The sequence below is a fragment of the Physeter macrocephalus genome, chromosome 12, assembly GCF_002837175.3.
Source record: "Physeter macrocephalus isolate SW-GA chromosome 12, ASM283717v5, whole genome shotgun sequence".
In the NCBI taxonomy this organism is placed as follows: domain Eukaryota; kingdom Metazoa; phylum Chordata; class Mammalia; order Artiodactyla; family Physeteridae; genus Physeter; species Physeter macrocephalus.
Genome location: NC_041225.1, coordinates 19,212,614 through 19,228,598, shown reverse-complemented (window position 1 = coordinate 19,228,598; position 15,985 = coordinate 19,212,614). Strand labels below are relative to the sequence as shown.

General features: G+C 46.8%; 2 protein-coding genes across 5 annotated transcripts in view; one reads left to right on the top strand and one right to left on the bottom strand.

Annotated features, from left to right (window-relative positions):
* RPL31 (ribosomal protein L31) lies at nucleotides 1–5,223 on the top strand. Of its 2 annotated transcripts, none has more exons than XM_007121338.4 (5): nucleotides 1–98; nucleotides 495–601; nucleotides 3,634–3,759; nucleotides 4,726–4,838; nucleotides 5,159–5,223. In XM_007121338.4, exons 2-5 carry the CDS (start codon nucleotides 495–497, stop codon nucleotides 5,188–5,190), a joined length of 378 nt encoding a protein of 125 aa, XP_007121400.1. In that variant the 5' UTR covers nucleotides 1–98; the 3' UTR covers nucleotides 5,191–5,223. The 2 variants fall into 2 exon arrangements, with proteins under 2 accessions (XP_007121400.1, XP_007121401.1); XM_007121339.4 differs by lacking the exon at nucleotides 1–98 and adding an exon at nucleotides 245–264.
* An 805-nt stretch (nucleotides 5,224–6,028) lies between these two features.
* TBC1D8 (TBC1 domain family member 8) overlaps nucleotides 6,029–15,985 on the bottom strand; it is an 82,777-nt gene continuing 72,820 nt past the window's right edge. For all 3 annotated transcript variants that reach the window (XM_028496557.2, XM_028496558.2, XM_028496559.2), the window contains 3 exons: nucleotides 8,964–9,053; nucleotides 8,452–8,549; nucleotides 6,029–7,082 (listed from right to left, as the gene is read on the bottom strand). In XM_028496557.2, coding sequence (XP_028352358.1) covers nucleotides 6,621–7,082; nucleotides 8,452–8,549; nucleotides 8,964–9,053 — 650 coding nt within the window. In that variant the 3' untranslated portion in view covers nucleotides 6,029–6,620. The remainder of the gene's footprint in view (nucleotides 7,083–8,451; nucleotides 8,550–8,963; nucleotides 9,054–15,985) is intronic.

The window sequence follows — 15,985 nt, the reverse complement described above, 5'->3', positions numbered from 1 at the left end:
CCACCCGCCTCCAGGTGACCCGGAAGTTGTACTTGCGACCCTGCTTTCCTTCTCCCAGAATCCCTCCCGCTCTTTCTTTCTAACCCCGGCCGGGCACGGTGAGTACGTGCGCTGGGTGCCGGCTGTAGGAATCCGGCGGCATCCTCGTCCCGGATTGTGCCGACTAAGACAGCGGGCTCTCTCCTGACCCAGCCCGGGGCCCCGCGTTCCGAGGGCACGGGAATCTGCGCTGCATTTAAGAGCTCCCGGAGACTGGGAGAGAGAGTAGCCAAGCTTAGGGGAACCCGGGCCGCAGGGGTTTCCGGGGCGGGGGCACCTGAGGGGCGCGGATTCTTGGGCCGCGCGGGGTGGCCGGCTTGGCTTTGCCCAGACCCGGGGCTTCAGGGGCCTGGCCGGACCCTCTCCGAGGGCGGCTGCGTGAGGCCGGGCCGGGAGGGAGGTCTTGGCTTGGGTTTGTCCCACTCGCTCTGAGCCTCCTTGTCGCCTGGGCTTAGATGGCTCCCGCAAAGAAGGGCGGCGAGAAGAAGAAGGGCCGGTCCGCCATCAACGAGGTGGTGACCAGAGAATACACCATCAACATTCACAAGCGCATCCATGGAGTGTGAGTACCCCTGCGGTCGTCGATGCCTTGCTGATGGGGGCTCCCGAGATGGCGGTCTGGTTGTCCCTGGGGTCAGTCTAGTCGTCTGGATGCTGTATGGTCTAGAAATTACGCATTTCTTCAAAAGCTCGTCTGTATTCCGTGGACCCTGTTTAAGGCTTACAGGGGTTAAAGCGTAATGCTCAGAGGTTAATACCTAGACAGATTAGGTTTCTGGGAGAGCCAACGTGGGGAAATACGGTAATGATAAAAATCGTTTCACTCTGCTTCGCAGTTACACCTTGGCAGGCCTGAAGGGTGAAAGATGTGTGTATGAGGGGAAGCAAACTTTGTCGATGTGTCTAGGCCTTAGTAAAGGTAACCAGTGAACTAAAGCTGCGCCCGGCCCAGAATACGAACACTCCGATGGGCTTCCTTTAGTTCTCTGACCTCCGCAGATGCGCGTAGTAACGTCGGTAAAGCTGTAGTGCCGGAAGTGCAGCTGCTGGAGGGGCCAGAGAAGAGCGTGTGGGTGGGGTTATAGGGCAGTGTTTGGGCAGGGGACACCCGGAGGTTGTGGCTTTGTGAGGTACAAGAATATTGGGAATGACTTCGAACGTGCTGGTTCTTGGTTTTCGTCTCTGGGGTTTGGTTTTTTTCTGTTCTTAAGCGTGTAGGGAGGCGGCTGCCCCTTTTTTCTGCACGTGGTGCTTACTAGTGATAACGGAGACCACGTCTCTTCTTGAGTAGTGTTACTTGGGGGTATTTTTGATAGCAGACGTTGCACTGCAGAATATTCGGGCAGCGGTCCGTGGAGCAGAATTTCGTGGGCTTGCTTGGCGCAGAGTCTCGTATCCGGACGCGGCCCGTTTGGGGAGGGAGTTAAATGGGCAGCAGCGTCCGCGTCGGGCCTGGCACTTCCGGGCAGGCGTTGACCATGTGTGAGCCAAGGGGTATCGTGGACGTGGGGTCTCTGGAGGCTTCTGCGTCAAAAGTCCAGTGCCTTTTCTGTGCGTAGCTGCTGCTTGTAACCGTGTTCTCTTCCCCTCGCCCCTTAACTTGGGGGGCGTGCGTGTATTCATTTGGGGAGCATGTTAGGCACTTACCGTGTCTTGGGCTCTGTGGATTCAACAGGGAACCAAAGAGCCTGCCTACCTTCCTAGTTGACTTAGCAGGGGAAGTGAGATAAGCATCCAGATACAAAATGGCGAAAAGTGCCAGGTGGAAAGTAAGTCACAAGGTGAAACGGGTGGTGTTTTAAAGGCCACACAGTCAAGCGGACATTAGAAGAGTGGGTGTGAGCCACTGCGGGCGGGCAAGTTCTTCAGGCATTTGGGGCTTTGTTACAAAAGCCCTAAGTGAAGAGCTTCACAGTACTAAAACCTTTGGTCACACTTGATGGGCAGCAGTTGGCAGCTCCTGGTCCATTCTCCGTTTTACTTCCAAGGATCCCACAGCGGTGTTTTTGGCGCTTCTGCAGCTGCTGCCCAGCCCCTCTCTACTATGCTTGGTAATAGCAACGAGCCTTAGGGTCTCGTGTATCCAGCTGCTGTTAACCTGTATGCTTGGGCGTTTCAGTGGGTATCTCGAAAACTGTACATGGCCCCAAACTAAACTCCTAGCGTCCGTCTCCACCCCTGACCTTCCCATTTCCCTGGGGCCTGCCCGGTTTCAGTTTGCTGGCAGTGAGTGAGTCCTCTTGGCTCTGCCCTCCCCAGCGGGGTTGCACCGGCCCCAGCACCCTTCTCCTGACGTCGCAGTTAGCGGCTCCTGCTCCTGGTTCCCTCTTCCACCCCCCCACCCCCGGGCTGCTCTCGGGCCCTCCTTTGGCTTCCCACCTTAACTCAGATGAGAAGCCAAAGTTCTGGCTATGATTCCACATGGGTTGGCCACTTTCTTTCCTCGTCAAAGCAGGCAGGTACCTCATTCAGGCTCGCAGTTTGGTTTTAGGGTTACCTTTTTTCCTGCCGTAATGCTTTTTCTATTAGGTCGATAAATAGTTGCCCTCATCATCTTTGGGTCTGGACTTCAGTATCGCAGTGGCCATCTTACTTTAAACCTGCAGCCCCCTTCCTTCCCCAATGCTCCCTCTTTTCCCTGGTTTATTTTTCTCTGTGGCGCTTGATACCATCTGACATACTCCATGTGTCAACTACGAAAGCTACGTGGGAAACGTGCTTTTGTCTGTTAAACCTACTGCTGTTATCTCCGGTGCCTTTTATTTCTAGGTGGTTAAATATTTAAGTGAACGAAGCGAGCTTGCTCGATGGATTCGAGGAGGCTGGTGAGGGGTAGAGCAAAGGGAGCAAGGGGACGTGGGAACTGGCACGGCTCCTCTGACATTCACAGCCCTGGGGCGGGGAAGACACCTTTGCTTATCCAAATGCTTGACCATTTCAGCCGCTAGTCAAGTTTGGCTTTCTCACGTTTTGTATTTAACTGAAAGCATGACATTCAAAGGAATTTACGTATCCCCATCTAAACAGCAGGTTAATGGTGCCTAACACATGCCAAGAGATCCGTAGCATTAACTTTTGCCCTCATCGTGTTTCTTGAGAGGGAATTGGTACATTTCAGGCCCCTGCTCTTTACGCATAGACCAAGTTAATAATGAACCGTTAAATCCATGTCTTAAGATGTGGCAAATAATCTAACAATATTTTGACCCGAGGACACGGTGTTTACTTCAGTGTTGTGTACTTTATGTTCAAGCTTATTCTAACACTCTTAGATTATATTCTCCCTGGCAGATGGTATTAGACCTTGGGGGTGTTTTTGTTTTATCAGGAAACGGTTGGCCAGTGTATACATTAGCATCTCTTAAGGACCGAATGCAGAGTCCTTGTTCTACATTACTGAAAGGAGATTGTGTGTCTTCTGTGTCCCAAGTATTATAGTAGTTGCTGGGCATTAGAAAGTGGTGGAGGAAAGAATTGTTCCTGCCCTGTTCAAGGTTTAGTTTAGATTTGTTTTGTGAAAATAGGACATGGTGTATTGTGTATTTCATTTAACTTTGTACTTAATTGATTTATTTGCTTATGTTTGAATCTCAGGGGTTTCAAGAAGCGTGCGCCTCGGGCACTGAAAGAAATCCGGAAGTTTGCCGTGAAGGAGATGGGCACCCCGGACGTGCGCATCGACACCAGGCTCAACAAAGCCGTCTGGGCCAAGGGAATAAGGTGCTCGAGTTGTCTGTGCTGTGAGGTGAACTTTCACAGTTCCACTAGCCAATGCGCGTGGAGGTAGAAAGAAAAGAACTGACTCAGAGCGTGGGGTAGTGTCTGCAGGGAAGCCCCCTGAGACCCAAACTGAGACCCAGATGACGTAGGAGCCAGCAGTGTGAGGGTCGGGTAAGCGAGAACAACTTCACGTGACTTGGGGACAGAGGTTGGCGAAGGTGGAGCGGTTGCAGGACTTGAGAACAGTGAGGATGGAGAGTTAGGCGGGGGCAGATCTTGTAGAGGTGGTGGCACAGAGTTTGGATTTCTGTCTGGACATACTGGGAAGCCGCCGGAGCAGTTGCTGGGGGACGGGGGCGTTTTGGTTGTCAGTAGTGGGGGGTGGTCACGGGCCAAAGATTCTGCTAAACATTGTACCGCGCACAAGGCAGGCCACCCACGTACACGCAAAAGCAAGTATCCAGCCCAAGTATCAGTAGTGCCAAGGTTAAGACCTGCTTCCAAGCAGGGAGCTGGTTTTGCTGTGGAGGACGGTGGAAGTGGGACCGGCCACGGGGCGTGGAGCTGGCGGGGACCAGGTGATGGGAGACGGGTGGGGGGCGGGGGAGTGTCTTTTAACACTGGAGTCTGATGTGATGACAGGGACCAGAGATTCAGCCCTGCAGTAGGCTGGCACGGGTGCCTGTGAGCTCCCTTGAGATAGGGGAGGCGTGGCGTCGCAAGAGCCGAGAGAAGTTTCAGGACCCCTCCTGTCCTTGGAGCAATGAAAGGAGGGGATGCAGTCGCCTGCGATGCTGCTGAGAGTTGGGGGAGCCGGGAGGAGGAGTTGTGTGTGAGGAGGGGGCTGAACGGTCAACAGTTGCGCGCGCTCGGTATGCCCTGCAGAGTCAGTGCTGCTCCGGCGTGGCGGGGGTGGCTGCCTACTGAGGCTGGTACGTCCCGACACCAGCGTTCTCCATCTTTCAGGAATGTCCCATACCGTATCCGTGTGCGGTTGTCCAGAAAACGGAATGAAGATGAAGATTCGCCAAACAAGCTCTACACGTTGGTTACCTATGTACCTGTCACCACTTTCAAAAGTAGGTTCTACTTCATCCCACGGAGCTGTTGAGATTTTAAGTCCTCAGCCTCTTTATAACCTGAATTCAGCTGTTCAGCAAATATTGTGCACCTGTATCCCTGGCATCCTTCCAGTAGGGATATAAGTTCGGGTAACCTTTTTAAAATTGTGTCACGGCGTGGGAAAATGCAAAAGGATACAGAATAGGTCTGTTATCTGGGTTGTGCAAGGTCACGTGGAATAGTAGCAGTTACCTAAACCCTTGAAGAAAAGGTTCTTGGAGTGTGAGATGGGGGGTGTGGGCGTGGAAGGTGACGGCCCGTCTTCTCTTTCTTGCAGACCTGCAGACCGTGAATGTGGATGAGAACTAGCTGCCGATGGCCCAATAAAGTTACAGAGCTGCCTGCGCGTCTTGCTTTTCCTTTCTAGCTGCAGGTGGGATAGGCTGGTCTGTTTTAGAGCACTTCCCAGCTACAGGAACCTTTGGAGGGTGCTTCCCCACTACTGTGCCCGGGCCCCTTCTCCCCAGGCCCTGGAGTTTCTGAATTTGCACAGGGCCTAGGCAGGTGTTCTAAGGTGGTTTTGAAATGCATCCTGGCTTGGTAATGGCTGTTCAGGTGGTTGGGACATCATTGGGGGTATGAGGTTAATGCTTTTACACGTGTGCTTTGTGACTTCTAAGATAACATTTTTCCAGACACTGGCATGTAGAACTTAATTGCCATTTTTCACATTTTCACATGCTAAAATGGTACACTTTTGATATTCTTAGATTTAATGAAGTATGTACAGTTCCTTTTTAGCTCCCTTATTTGGTGGTGGCCCCATGAGGTGTTTGTTTTTAGTCCTGGTTTACGTGGAGTTAGTTAGTTAGTTAGTTAGTTAGTTAATCTGCTAAATTCAGCCTGAAAGCAGGGTGTTGCAGGGATCATATTTCTTCAGTGCTTGTACCACTGATGATACGAATTAAATGCCAGAGAGAGGTCCCCTTTTGAAGCCCTGGTGGTGACAGTAGTGGGGTTGGGGGCCACCTGCAGTGTAGTGTACTATCCCCCGTGAACACGGTGGGGCAGAGCAATCTCCAGGTTATCCATTCACCGGCACAGCCCAGACCTCAGACACTGCAATAAGTAAAGATAGATATAAACACAGACCAAGTCAATACAAAAATTTCTGATTAAAAAAACCTGGAGGCCAACATTGAAAGCGTGGTTTGTACACATTTTTTGGAAGGACACAAAGTGAATACAACAAATATATTAAAATGGTTTCAATTACCAGCATTGAAACGAAATTAATTAGTGCAAAAAAGCCAAATACAATTGCACAGATAGATAGTGGCTCGTAAATCTTGAAAGTGAGCTCGATTCTCAATCCCGCCCATGTGAAGTGAAGGATGAGTGCTTGGGCTTTTCTCCTCTCTGGGTTAGTATCATACATTTGACTTTCTTATATTCCATCTGAGAACAAAATACTAGCGTCACGGCAGACGGGCCCTTTACAGCAAATCTGGTAACAGTGAAGTTGCAGGTCACAGCATCAAGGGAACTGATGTGAGACACTGTCTGTCTAGCACTGACAGTGTCCAACGGAATTCTTTTAAAGAATAAATAGAAATGCTGGAGGGTTGCATCAGTGCCCCCGGCCACAGGTGTGGCTGTCCGGTTGCTTATCCAGATGCTCAGCTTGTAACGTGCACTCACGATGAACTAGACAAACCTAGATTTATGGGCTGACAACCCACAAACCCGGACTGTGCTTTGGTATGGAGACTGGTCTCGGCCAACCAACCACTGTCCTGCTACGGGCTACTCAGCTTGAGTTCAGGCTGTGATTGGCGGCTCATTTCACAAGTTTTGAGACTGTACTGATTGATCTTGGCATTCTCAAGTTTGGATTTAATGTCCAGTGGCTTTTCAAAAAAGTTGACTAGTGACTGTTCAGTCAGAAGTGAAGCTAAAATATGTTCAAGGGAGACAGTCCAGCCCCCTTGTGCCTCTTCAGGAAACGCCTGGGCCTCTTGGGGACTCTTCCCGTTGTGGGTGTCGGCAAAAACTGAGTCCTGCTCAGGAGAAGGAGCCGAAGCCTGCGGCTCCTCCCCTCCTTCCTGGGAGCAGCTTCCAGAGCTGCTGCCTCGCTGCCCCACTTCCCCGATCTGCAGCAGCAAAGTGGTTACCGTGGCGATGGCTTGATAGAGATCATTTTCTTCTGGATCTTCATGGAACATACTATACAGTGTTTTACAGAACTGGATAAATTCTCTCTGGAATTGAGAAGAAAGTCTGCATGTAGCAGCATAACAAGAATAGAAGCATATCGTGGGCTTTTTTCAAACTGAATACCTAGTTCTTTGGGGGAAAAAAGAAAACACATAGTACTTTTTGAAGCAGAAAATAAGAGGTATTCTCTGCCCTTCCACTCTGAAGGCACACCATTAATAGTCCAGGGGATTTCAGCACACATGTAGACTTGTGCCGTCTATACAGAAGTGTCAGACCCTTTAACCCAGCAAGACAACTAATGTATTCAAAAGCTGTGCACAGAGATTTGTTGATAAGGATGTTCAGGCTATAGGGTCTATTGCAGCCAAAGGTTGGAAACAGCCTGCATGTTAAGATTGAATGAGATTATGATTTGGTAATCTGGTGGGAACGCCAAGCGGCAACTAAAGGCGGCCATTAAATGAAGCAGAACAGTGATGCCTGATGCTCTGTCAAGCTACACACACACTCCTGCCCAAACTGAGAATCTTTATGTCGTGTGATAGAGGTGCCTCAGGTGGAACTTAGCTGCACGATTACTCCAGGAATAGGAAGAAGGTTGAGCTGCTAATTTAGTATTTAATGACTTGGGAGAAACATCGATTGTTAACTGAGGTATGGCTGACAAACAACACTGAGGTTTAACTGACTTTATATACAAAGAGTAGAATATTTGAAAGCGACTCAACAGAGTTGAGCAACACTTCGTTTTGCGGAAAAACAAAACAAAACAAAAAAACCCTGCTAAAGGGATTTAAGTCCTATAATAAAGGGACGTTTTCAACTTGAAGCCTTATCAGGACAGTATAATATGTAATCAGTGATTTTCAAGAAACTGGAAAGAGTACACTATTACATGAAGAATGCTGTATACACGTTCCCCCAAATAGCTTCTATCGCTCTAGGGAATAAATCTGCATCACAACCTGGGTAAATGAATTTGATATAAAAACTTCAGGGACTTCCCTGGTGGTCCAGTGCAGGAGGTCCCCGAAGAGACTCCACGCTCCCAATGCAGGGGGCTCAGGTTCGATCCCTGGTCAGGGAACTAGATCCCATGTGCCACAACGAAGATCCCGTGTGGAGCCAAATTTTTTTTAAATTCTCTTAATTAAAAAAAAAAACTCTTCAAAGAATGAAATGTGTGGCGGCCTCCTGAAGAGCTCTGAATATCTGGACAGCTGAATGGATCACAATTTAAATATTTCCCATTTAAACATCACAATGTTCAGCTCCCAGGAGTTATAAGATCTTTCTTTGATTATAGCTTTGGAGGTGACGGGGGAGGGGGTGCAGCTGAATTAAAAAGCCTACCTCTGAACCAGTCACTTGGCAAAATGGTGAATTCTCTGCACAGAATACAGTCCATACCTGGCTCATTTTGGGCAACTCCTTCTCAGTTTTGTCTTTCTCTTTGGCTAAATCTTTAATCATCTGCTTCAGCTGTTTCTGGTAATCAACTGTATCACCTTGAGACAAAGGAAACACAATATATACTTTAGGCGAAGTAAATTCCATGAAAGCAAAAGGAAAATAGGTAGAAAGGAATGGTGAGGGGGTGAGGAATTCCACTAAGCAAATTCCGTATACAAACTGAGAAGCGGAGATCAGAAGTCTCTTTTACAAAAAGTGGCCACAAATAGATGATGGTAGCCGAGTTACCTCTTGCTACAAGAGGAGCCCTGAAAGATGAAGAGGAATAAAGTGGTGGTGGCGTTGAAGGCAGTTGGGAAGGTTTCTGGCCTCTGAAAGCAGTGGTCTCAGTGTTAACTCCCAGGCGGGAGGGAATAGATGAGTCTGCTTCTAAGAAGAGCCGTGAAATCCACTGCCCTTAACGATTGCAGCGGTGTGCCTGACGGAAGATAATGGAAAGAGGTATGTACCATTGGACTTGCCAATAACCAGGGGTCTTGACGTCGACAACAGAGGATTCTTCAGTGGTGACTGGCTGTCTCGGTCATTTTCAGTGAGTGCTTTTTAAAAAACAAAAATAAAATTTTTTAAAAATTAAGTTGAAGAAATTATTGGGTCTTAACCAAAACTGACAGAGTAATTTAGCTTTTAAGGTAAGAAAACTAAAGGTGAAGCTAGGAGCCCCCAGCCTGATGGCTGCAGGGTCTTCCCAGGGTCTGTGAACCCTGTGTACTTCAAGAAAACATCACACACCAGTAATGCCTTTTCCCAGATGTCTGTAGATGTTGTAATGATGTACAGATTCACAGGACCTTGCTGATACTGACCTAGAAAAGTGTATGTGTGGTAAAATCCCATTTTGTCAATTATAAGTATGTATATACATACACATACGGAATTCTAGAAATAAATACACTTAGATTTCTGGATGGTGAGTTAACAAGTAATTGCTTTAAACTGAGGGTATTTTTTTCAGTAATTAGCACATACTGCTATACTTACATAACTTCTAACAAAAATTGAAAAAAGCTTAACTGAAAGCAGCAAGTTACCATTATGAGTGTTCTTGAAATATACAAAAATACAATTACATCAGAACCCTCACACACTGCTGGTGGGAATAACAGTCTGGCGGATCCTCAAGAAAGTTAAATCATAAAGTTGCCATTTTTACCCAGAAATTCCACTCCTAGGTATATATCAAAGGAAAATGAAAACATATCCACTCAGGACCTGTACACAAATGTTCACAGCAGTTCCAAAGAGCCAAAAAAGTGAAAACAAACCCAAGTATTCATTAAGTGATGAATGAATAAATTGGGGGGATGCCCACCGGAGTATCACTTCAGCTGTAATAAAAGGAGTAAGCACCGACATGCCACACCACGGGCGAGCCCTGAAGACATACTAAGAGAAAGCAGTGAGACACAAAAGGGCACATACGGCATGACTTCATACAGTATGAAAAGTCCAGAAGAGGCATGTCTACAGACAGAAAGCAGGGGCGGGAAATGTGTGGATTGGGGACAATAGCTAAAGGGCACAGGCTTGCTTTTTGGTGTGGTGAAAATGTTCTCAAATTGTGATGGTGGTTGCATAACTGGATATACTAAAAACCATTAGACTGTACACTTTGAAATGTATGGTATGTGGATTATAGATCAGTAAAGCTGTTACCAAAATTATAAAAGGGATTGCGGATGAAGGATCCTCATTTTTAAAAGGTTGAAACTTAAGAGTCATTCACTGAGAATAATATCCACAAGATGGCACCAAAGCCTTGATTAATCTACCCTCCTTCCTACTTGGGAAGTAGGTTCCTGGGGTTTGGAAGGTGGGAGGCTGTTTAGGATTGTTTCTTTTGTTTTTTCTGTTGGTCCTTTTTTTTTTTTTTTAAATTTAACAAAGTTATTGAGTCGTTTTTTTCCAACTTTACCCAAAACAAATTCTATTCTATGCAGTGGCACATGTGAGAATCCACTCAAACTGAATAGGAGGAAAATTACAAACCCTGGATGGTACTTGGGGCAGTCACAATAGAAATGGCTTCCCAAGTAATAGCCACTGCGATGTCTAGCAGATACTGGGTCCCTATCCTCAAAGAGCTCAGTGTATCGAACAGAAACGTGTATACAAGTCACTCTAAGAAGATGCTCTAACAGAAGAACCAGTACACAAATATCATGAGCACAGAGAGGAACGATTAATTCAAGGGGTGAGTGAGTGTCCAGAAAGGAGGCAGGTCAAGTGTCCACAGTGACAAGGAGCCAGAAAGGCCAGCCAACCTCTCCAGTCCCTGCACACAGAAAGCACCAGCATCCGGACTGGACACGGGACAGTGGAGGAGTCTTGGCGCTCACTGGAAAACATTCATGCTGCTATCTATTCCTATCAGAAATGTAAGATACAGTGCATAAGGAAAAACAGTAAACACTGAGTTTATACCACCTTTAAATGTACTTTCAACCTTTTAAAATGAGATATTTGAGCTTTTATAAATGTAAGATTTTTACCTTCCAATATATGTGTAATTCATAATTCAAGCCTATAAATGGATTGAGAGTTCTATTGAAGCTTTCACCGTGTCTCACTTCAAATTCTGCACATGTTAAAACTGGATGAAGGGGCTTCCCTGGTGGCGCAGTGGTTGGGAGTCCACCTGCCGATGCAGGGGACACGGGTTCGTGCCCCGGTCCGGGAAGATCCCACATGCCGCGGAGCGGCTGGGCCCGTGAGCCATGGCCGCTAGGCCTGTGCGTCTGAAGCCTGTGCTCCGCAACGGGAGGGGCCACAACAGAACTGGATGAAGGATTTGTATTTGGTTATCTGAAGCTCCCAATCTCACATGTCTGTGTGACTGGTGGGTAAGTACATCGCTTCAACAGACACAAGCACGACACCCTCCTTGTGGCTTCAAGCACTTACATCAGTTGGTGCATATGCTCCTTCCCTGTAACACTGTCTCGGCACTTTCTAAATGGGATGCTTGGGGAGGGAAAAAGCCAGTTCCACTGAAAGTTGCTTCTCTCTGGCAGAAGAGTACCTAGACTGCTTTCAACACAATTTGGCCTTCAGACAGAGTTGACACCACAGTCATCAAAATAATACCATTTTCCAATATACTTTCTTCTTGGAAAAGCCATACAGTACCCCCCTTCTACCCCTCCATGTTGGCTAGAAACAGCAATCCATTTCGAAGGGAACAGACTTGGATTTGGATTAATTAGGAATTCCAATATAACCAAGTCATTGATAGGAAAGTCAACCAAAGTATCCAACTCGTGTCTCAGATATCTACTATAAGAAAATCACCTGAGCTGCAACAAGTACTGGATGCTGGGACCATAGATCCCATTTTAGTGGCTTCTTGACAATTTGGATGATACTAGGGCTCTTAAGCACCTAGCGTTTCTCTTTTAAAAAGCTCAGTGCAATCTTTTAATTTCACAAAATTGTTTCTCAGGAGGTTTATATTCTACACTTTTCATATTTTGCAAAACCCTCAAGTGACATTTTCAACTCAGGATCCCAGTACAAAGAACAGACTTTCATCTAGCCTAAGCTGTCTTTCACCAAATCAAATGTGCCTGGTATCATTTCTGATGTAGCTGACATCAGTACTGCCTAAGTTATCAGATGTAAACTATCATTTTTGGATCCTGTGAGCAGGTGACCTTCGCTTGAATTTTACTAGATTCAGCATTTTAAGAACGTCACTTAACATGGATCCAGACCAGGAGGGACACCTTTTGGGGAGCTGCCCTGCAAGTCCAACAACATATTTCCTAAATCCCAGAGTTTCCAGGAGGGGCAGAACTGTGCTATCAGCTCTGCTCACAGTATGCTGTCTTTACAGGAAGCCTCCGATGCCGCCGCATTCGTTTGTGTCAATTTACCAATTCTGATATGTCATTCTTGGTAGCTTGTTTTGATGCTTCTTCCTAATGAATCTAATGTTCTTCCAGGAAATGGTCTTCTGGATGTCCAATTAGTGTAATTAGCTGAGTGAAATGACCAATACTTACAGATTTAGCAATTTTCAGTGAAAACTCCTGATTCAGTAATCTAGAATACTGTTCATCCATCCATCACCTAATTTGGTATCAAATCATCTGGAGTATTTCTCTTCTATTTGCTAAACAGTGTTGTAGTCACCATGGAGCCAATAAACTGAGCTCTTCAAAAACTGTGAGGCCTTGGGCTTAGGGCTTCTTTGCTTCCCGAGATGCATCAGATACCTTTGTAAGTGATCTGACAAAGCCCTCTGCCTCCTGTTGGACCCTCGCAGATTTCCAACGCTCTCTGCTCAAGGCGGGTGTTTGAGGCCAGAGGCTGATGTGCTTTGTTTGGTTTTCCACCTCCCATCAGGGAAATAAGACATCACTCTCTGGGCACACAAATTCACACTTGTAACCCTCAGTATCCTTCCTGATTAGTGAGTTAAGCTTTCTTCCCCACTAGTGTGTGTCTTCCACCTTTAATCAAAATGTTATTCATGAGGGTGGAAAGTAAATATTTGTTAAAATTAAATCTATTTAAATGAAAAGTGCCTAAATGTATTGTGGATCTTCATGGCCCTGTCAAATTGATGCATTTAAATAGAGGTTTTAGGTTGTCTGTATTCTTAAGACTTTTTTTTTAAACTGCATCAAAAATTCAAATATTAAATATAGGTAAGCAAAGGAATGTAAATTGCTATAGTCACTATGGAGGTTCCTTAACCTAAAACTAGAGTTACCATATGATCCAGCAATCCTACCCTTGGCATATATATCTGGAAAAGACAAACATTATAATTCGAAAAGATACATGCAACCCCAATGTTCATTGCAGCACTATTTACAATAGCCAAGAAGACATGGAAGCAACCTAAATGTCCATCAACAGATGAATGGATAAAGAAGATGTGGTATATCCACACAATGGGATAATCTTCGGCCACTTACAAGAGTGAGGTACTCATACATTCTACAACATGAATGAACTTTGAAAACATTATGCTAAGTGAAAGCGCGTCCGGAGCCTGTGCTCCGCAACGGGAGAGGCCACAGCAGAGGGAGGCCCGCATACCACAAAAAAAAAAAAAAAAAAAAAAAAGAATGAAATACCATTTGCAGCACCATGGATGGACCTAGAGATTATCATACTAAGTGAAGTAAGTCAGAGAAAGACAAATATGATATCACTTATATGTGGAATCTCAAAAAATAATACAAATGAACTTATTTATAAAACAGAAACAGACTCACAGACATAGAAAACAAACTTACGGTTCCAAAAGGGAAAAAGGAGGGGGAGGGGTGAATTGAGATTTTGGGATGAACAGATACACACACCACTACAGTGTGTATAAAATAGACAAACAACAATGATTTACTGTAGAGCGCAGGGAACTATATTCACTATCTTGTAATAACCTATAATGGAAAAGAATCTGAAAAAGTGTGTGTGTGTGTGTGTATGCAAATTAAGTGAAAAACAAAACTCAATAAAAGGCAAGGAACTTAATGATGCTCAACCGTCCGTACTAAAGTAATGAGTCCATGAGAAAGCAGAGGAGGAGCTGTGTGTGGCTGCCAGAGGGTGTTTCCATAAGCATCACGTGCACAACAGATGCCAGCTCCGTAATGGCTGAGCTCAGGAAGTGTACTCAGAAAGCCCACAAATAACGTCCACACACATTTTCAACTTCGGTATAGGTGTGAGTTTTAAAAGCCACCAGGATCTCGTGGACCTGAAAACCTCACAGCTCGCCGCCTCCCCAGGGTCCCTTGTTAGAAAGTTCTATCAGAGAAACCGTCCAACACCAGAACCATGGCACTGGGGTCCAGAGACCCTCTGGGATTCCTAATCTACCTCTGTCAGTTTCAGAGATCCAAGGAATACCTTAAGGGAAATGCCAAGCCTGATCTCACAGGTTTCAAAACTGCTTTCTCTGTGTCTGGTTACCACTGCTTAAATTTGGAGGAAGCACGGTCTTACACGCTGGACAAATGACATGTTCCTTCAAAACCAGTAGCTGGGGCTGCCGAGGAGCCAGAAACTGTCACGTCAGCACAAAACCAGGTCACAGAGCTTGAACCTACTCAGATTGGGCGGGGGGCGGGGCGGGGGGGGCAATCCAAGATGGCAGCATAGAAAGTTCCTGGACCCACCGCCTCCCATGGACTCACCAAAACTACAGCTACGTATAGAACGATCACTGCTGAAAAAGAACAGCACTAGCTGAGCAGCTCCTCCACAACAAGAGGTAGAAGGGCCACACGGAGATGGGCAGGAGAGGCAGACACAGAGTCTCACCAAAATCCCACCCCCGGCCAGGCGACCCTCAACAGGGAGGAGTCTCAAAGGTCCAGAGCTATTCCCTGAGGAGCGAGAGGTTTGAACCTCACATCAAGCACCCCAGCCCTTGGGATCAGCACCAGAGAAAGGAGGTCCCCAAACTGTCTGGCTTTGGAAACCAAGGGGGGCTTATGGAGGGTCTCACTGGTCCTAGGACCCAGCTCAGAGGCAGCAGTGAAAGAAGCACCCGGACTGCATGTGAAGGAGACCCATTTGCTAATCTTAAAGCTTCTGCTGGAAGGGCAGAGACAGGTGGAGCTTTCTTCAGGAATGAAGCACCATTTTTCCCTTCATTCACTCTACCTATACCTTGCTAGTGGAGGTGGGCACACAGTCTCACTGAAGTCCCAGGAGTGCCCCACCCCAGGGCTCTTCACCTGCATCACTAAAGCTGCAGGTGTGCCCCATACTCAACCCTCTCTCCTGCAGCCTCGCAAAAGCCAGCAGATGAACGTGGTCCACACAGGGGCTATATCCCTTGATCCCCTGGCCCTGGTGGCCAGGGAGGGCATGAGTTCCGGGGCCCCACAGGACTGTAACAATCGGAAAGATGGTTCTGGGCCGGCTACCACACCCAGGGCACTGCACAGACAACAGACTGGAACACACCCCCAGCCCACCTGCAAAAAAGGGCCCATTTACTTGTCCTAGAGCTTCAACTTGAGGGACGGGCTTAGTTTTGCCACACACCTAGAGGCTACAGAGGTGCACTCGGAATGTAGGCAGGGAGGTATAACCCTTGCACCCTCTCTTAGCCTCACCACAGCTCACTGGTACCTTCCAAGGGGCTTATACACTCATCTGAAGTCATGATTTTTGTAACTGTTGCCTGGGGAGCACCTCCAGAGATCTCCTGGAGGGCAGCACAGTTTACAATTACAGTCCCATGGGACTCTCCCACAGCCCAGAGAGTTCCAAATACAATGAGCCCAAAGAGACACACACCAAGACACACTATAACTAAAGTGATAAAAGTTACAGATAAAGAGAGAATCTTAAAAGCAGCAAGAAAAAAACAACTTGTTATGCACAATGGAACCCCCATAAGACTATCAGCTGATTTTTCAACAGAGACTGCAGGCCAGAAGGGAGTGGCACAATATATTCAAAGTGCTAAAAGGAAAAAACTTCCAACCAAGAATACTCTACC

Excerpts from the sequence above, each read along its gene's own strand:
- RPL31 (XM_007121338.4), top strand. The coding sequence starts at position 495 with ATGGCTCCCGCAAAGAAGGGCGGCGAGAAGAAGAAGGGCCGGTCCGCC. Across the intron at positions 602-3,633 it reads CACAAGCGCATCCATGGAGT|GGGTTTCAAGAAGCGTGCGC; the intron begins GTGAGTACCCCT and ends TTTGAATCTCAG. Across the intron at positions 3,760-4,725 it reads GTCTGGGCCAAGGGAATAAG|GAATGTCCCATACCGTATCC; the intron begins GTGCTCGAGTTG and ends TCCATCTTTCAG.